Raw genomic sequence first — 4,003 nt, 5'->3', positions numbered from 1 at the left:
TGATGATGTTAGATAAGGTTGTTGTTTTGATAATTGAAGTAGTAACTAAAAATATTAATAAAATTGTAAAAAGTAAATATATTAAGATATGTTAGGTATAAACTTAAAGAAAAACTGAATAATAAGTACGAGTTAAAAAAATTAAGATCAAACAAACAAATTATCCAAAACCTCATGGTGTAATTTGCCAAAGTTTTAACCTCCTTTTGTTGGGGTCTTTTTGACTTTTAGACATATCTGTGGACCCAATTTATGTATTGTTTAGAAGAAAACCACGCATCAGTGGCGCTTTATGGTTTCTTGTTTTCGTTAAACGGTGGTTTTAACTTGTCAACGTCTTGATCGATGGAAACCCGGCAAATCAAAACCTGGTGGTCGGTTTACAGTTTTGGTATATTCACTCCCTCGACCTATAAATACACAAATTTTCAGATTATTCCTTCATATCAAGCAATTAGCAAACTTAATTCTCTGTTTCAGCGATCAGATAACAAGAAGATTAAATGTCGAGCACTAACCAGGTGATTCGATGCAAAGGTAAGCATTTCATTTTTCTTTTGTGATTTCCCTATCAAGAAGAAAAAGTTTGGTACGGTGCTTGATGATGAGTGTAAATGTGACAGCGGCGGTAGCATGGGAAGCCGGAAAGCCACTAGTGATTGAAGAAGTGGAGGTGGCGCCACCCGAAAAAATGGAAGTTCGAATCAAAATCCTGTTCACCTCCCTGTGCCACACCGATGTTTACTTTTGGGAAGCCAAGGTAACCAATCTACTGGCCCTTTTACTTAAATCTCTGTCAAAAACTCAAATCCTGAATCTTCGTTTCCTTCCTATGAACTTTTCAGGGTCAGAATCCCGTGTTTCCCCGAATTTTAGGACATGAAGCTGGAGGGTAAGTTTTATTCTTGTATTAAATAGAAAAGGGTTTGTAATCGGATAAAAAATCTGATCAATTTAAGTGACGTGAACAGGGTCGTGGAGAGTGTTGGGGAAGGAGTGACTGATCTTCAGCCCGGAGATCATGTTCTCCCTGTTTTCACCGGAGAATGCAAAGAATGTGCTCACTGTAAGTCGGAAGAGAGCAACATGTGTGACCTTTTGAGAATCAACACCGATAGAGGAGTCATGATTCACGATCAAAAATCTCGATTTTCCATAAACGGAAAACCCATTTTCCATTTCGTCGGAACTTCAACTTTCAGTGAATACACAGTCGTTCATGTCGGCTGTCTTGCCAAAATCAACCCTCTTGCTCCTCTTGACAAAGTCTGTGTCCTCAGTTGTGGGATCTCAACAGGTAGAAAAACAAATTATAATCAACATTCTCCGATTACAATTCTAATGGGTATTTTCTTAACCTAAATAATCTTCGTGTCTTCAGGTCTTGGTGCTACTCTTAACGTTGCAAAACCTAAAAAAGGCTCATCAGTCGCCATTTTTGGATTAGGAGCTGTGGGGCTTGCTGTGAGTTTTATGGAACTTTTAACTTTCTCAAAAAAGGCTCATTCATGGCCAAAAAATAAAAAGCTAATGATTCTTGTTTGTGATCAGGCTGCTGAAGGTGCAAGAATTTCAGGGGCTTCAAGGATCATTGGAGTTGATCTCAATGCCAACAGATTTGAGCTTGGTAAGATTTTGCTGCATGAAATTGTAAATAAAAACTAGACATATGATATGATTGATGAATCTAATGTAAATTTTTTTGGCTTCAACAGCAAAGAAATTTGGGGTGACAGAGTTTGTGAACCCAAAAGATCACACGAAACCAGTACAAGAAGTGATTGCAGAGATGACAAATGGAGGAGTTGACAGGAGTGTTGAATGCACGGGTCATATTGATGCTATGATATCTGCCTTCGAATGTGTTCATGATGTATGAATTTAATCAATTCATCTCTCACTCATATAATGAATTAATGATTCATGTTTAATTACACAATAACAAACATTGAAAATTTTACAGGGTTGGGGTGTTGCTGTTCTTGTGGGTGTTCCACATAAAGATGCTGTTTTCAAGACAAGTCCATTGAATCTGTTGAACGAAAGGACTCTGAAGGGAACCTTTTTTGGAAACTATAAACCTCGATCAGATATTCCTTCTGTGGTTGAAAAGTATATGAATAAGGTAACCCGTTTTATAGCTTCAAAGTTGAATTATAATAGAATGATGAATTGAAATCTAACTAGTGTTTGGTTGATATGATTTTGTGCAGGAACTTGAGTTGGAGAAGTTCATAACACATGAAGTGCCTTTTTCTGAGATCAATAAGGCTTTTGATTTGATGCTTAAAGGTGAAGGTCTTCGATGTATAATTCGGATGGGAGAATAAATGGAAGGGAAAGTTTTTCAGAATGTTGTATTGTGGTTCATAACATATGACGAGTCTTCTTTGATCTTATTATAGATAACACATCGAGTGCCTTCTTTAATCTTATTATGTATGAATGTATTGGTAATGAAATCCCAATTTTCTCATCATACTGCAGTAGATAGCTTTTTTGTTTTAAAGTTTAATCCTCTTACCGATTTAATAGAACTTGGATGTTAAACGGTTCATGATACGATACTATGCAGACCTTGAACATTTAGCATTCATGTATATCATAGATTCTGCAAAATCGAACATGCAACTCACCTTGGTTTGATGTTTTATTGTCACCTTAAGCTCCATATGTATATAATTACGATTTCTACGCTTTCCCATCTAATATTTTAGTATATGATCACCTCTCTTAATGTAACATCGTGGATTGGATAAGAATAGCAACTATAAATTTCGGTAAATAAATATAAATTAGAATCTAAATAAACATTCATCAAAGTAACAAGTGTATCTTAAAGTCATTATATATTAACACAACTAAGATTGTATAACAACCACTTAGACGTACTAGATGTTTACTTTGGACACAATAATGTCATTGGGTCTACCTCGAGTGGAGTTCAATTGCCCACTTTTTATCTATCAAGGGTATTGTGGTAATGTTGATTTACAAGAACGATGTTATAAGGACGATTAAAAGCAAAGGTGTCGGTTAGAAATTGTCAGGATCGCTATTCATTATCGTATCCCAAGAGTCGATAGATGATGAGAGTAATCGTAGTCTACCCTTGACGAGTGTTAGTTGTTGTGTAAGTAGGTAGTAATAACCAGAAGCTATGGTTGATGGTATGTGAAATACTATTGGTTAAGAATCCTCGGAGGCATTGAATAACAACTTTATGTTGTGGCGAACATCAATTTTATTTTGTGGTGCATATTAGTTTTATCATGTGATGTGAGTGGATGATTCATAGTTTATTACACTGAGTCGACTCCATGAGTCATGTACATACCGTCGTGGAATCGTGGAATAGGAGGGTAAGTTAAGGTACGTGTGTGTTAAATTTTGGAATTCGAGTAAGGTATTATCAAGAGGTTGATATCCTATCTAAAATAGAAAACATATGTGATTCTCAAAAAGGTTGTTTGATAGCTATGAATGGTAATAATGTTGTTTGGATGGCAATATTTCGTTGTTTTGTATTCTCAAAAAGGTTATTTGATTGTTGTTGACTGAGTTTAATGTTGACTAAGTTAGAACTTCTGACTGAGTACATATCCCATTGAAACTATGTTGTTTGATTATATCATTCAGTGACTGTGGTGAATAATGAAAAAAGACCATATTACCCTTATGTTGTATATTGTGTTGGATAAAATAATGAGTAAATTACTAAAATCGTCATTATGATTTAGTTAAAATTACGTGTTTTGTCCTTAACTTTAACGTCCCAAAAATCTAAGGTAAATTTTTCATTTTTAAAACAATAATTCATATAACAAATTGTTCTCAAAACCATTCATGATAAAAATAACATTTAATCAAGAGAGTAAAAATTAGCAATGCGGAATAAAATCTAGGGAATGTTGTGCAGTCACATCGGACCCTTCCCTTTCGAACCGGAAGTACCTGAAACTATAAACATAAACCGTAAGCACAAAGCTTAATGAGTTCCCCC

At 35.1% G+C, this 4,003-nt stretch overlaps 1 protein-coding gene across 2 annotated transcripts; it reads left to right on the top strand.

The window, feature by feature from the left end:
* The first annotated feature begins 358 nt into the window (after positions 1-358).
* Positions 359-2,479, top strand: LOC145000381 (alcohol dehydrogenase 2-like). 2 transcript variants are annotated; one of them, XM_078959593.1, is made up of 10 exons: positions 359-391; positions 481-537; positions 624-760; positions 846-892; positions 972-1,297; positions 1,382-1,464; positions 1,552-1,627; positions 1,716-1,873; positions 1,964-2,125; positions 2,214-2,479. In XM_078959593.1, the coding sequence occupies exons 2-10, from the start codon at positions 504-506 to the stop codon at positions 2,328-2,330; spliced, it is 1,140 nt and encodes a 379-aa protein (XP_078815719.1). In that variant the 5' UTR covers positions 359-391; positions 481-503; the 3' UTR covers positions 2,331-2,479. The 2 variants fall into 2 exon arrangements, with proteins under 2 accessions (XP_078815719.1, XP_078815718.1); XM_078959592.1 differs by lacking the exon at positions 359-391 and having other exon boundaries at positions 399-537.
* The last annotated feature ends 1,524 nt before the right edge of the window (positions 2,480-4,003 follow it).

Source organism: Lactuca saligna, chromosome 6, assembly GCF_052625555.1.
Source record: "Lactuca saligna cultivar CGN05327 chromosome 6, ASM5262555v1, whole genome shotgun sequence".
Classification (NCBI taxonomy): domain Eukaryota; kingdom Viridiplantae; phylum Streptophyta; class Magnoliopsida; order Asterales; family Asteraceae; genus Lactuca; species Lactuca saligna.
Note: the sequence above shows the minus strand (reverse complement) of the source record. Positions and strands in the feature narration are given on the sequence as shown.

What these genes read in the sequence shown, in the direction of transcription:
- LOC145000381 (XM_078959593.1), top strand. Translation starts at nt 504, where the DNA reads ATGTCGAGCACTAACCAGGTGATTCGATGCAAAG. An exon ending in TTAGGACATGAAGCTGGAGG is followed by an intron (nt 893 to 971) that starts GTAAGTTTTATT and finishes TGACGTGAACAG; the next exon opens with GGTCGTGGAGAGTGTTGGGG. An exon ending in CAGTTGTGGGATCTCAACAG is followed by an intron (nt 1,298 to 1,381) that starts GTAGAAAAACAA and finishes TCGTGTCTTCAG; the next exon opens with GTCTTGGTGCTACTCTTAAC.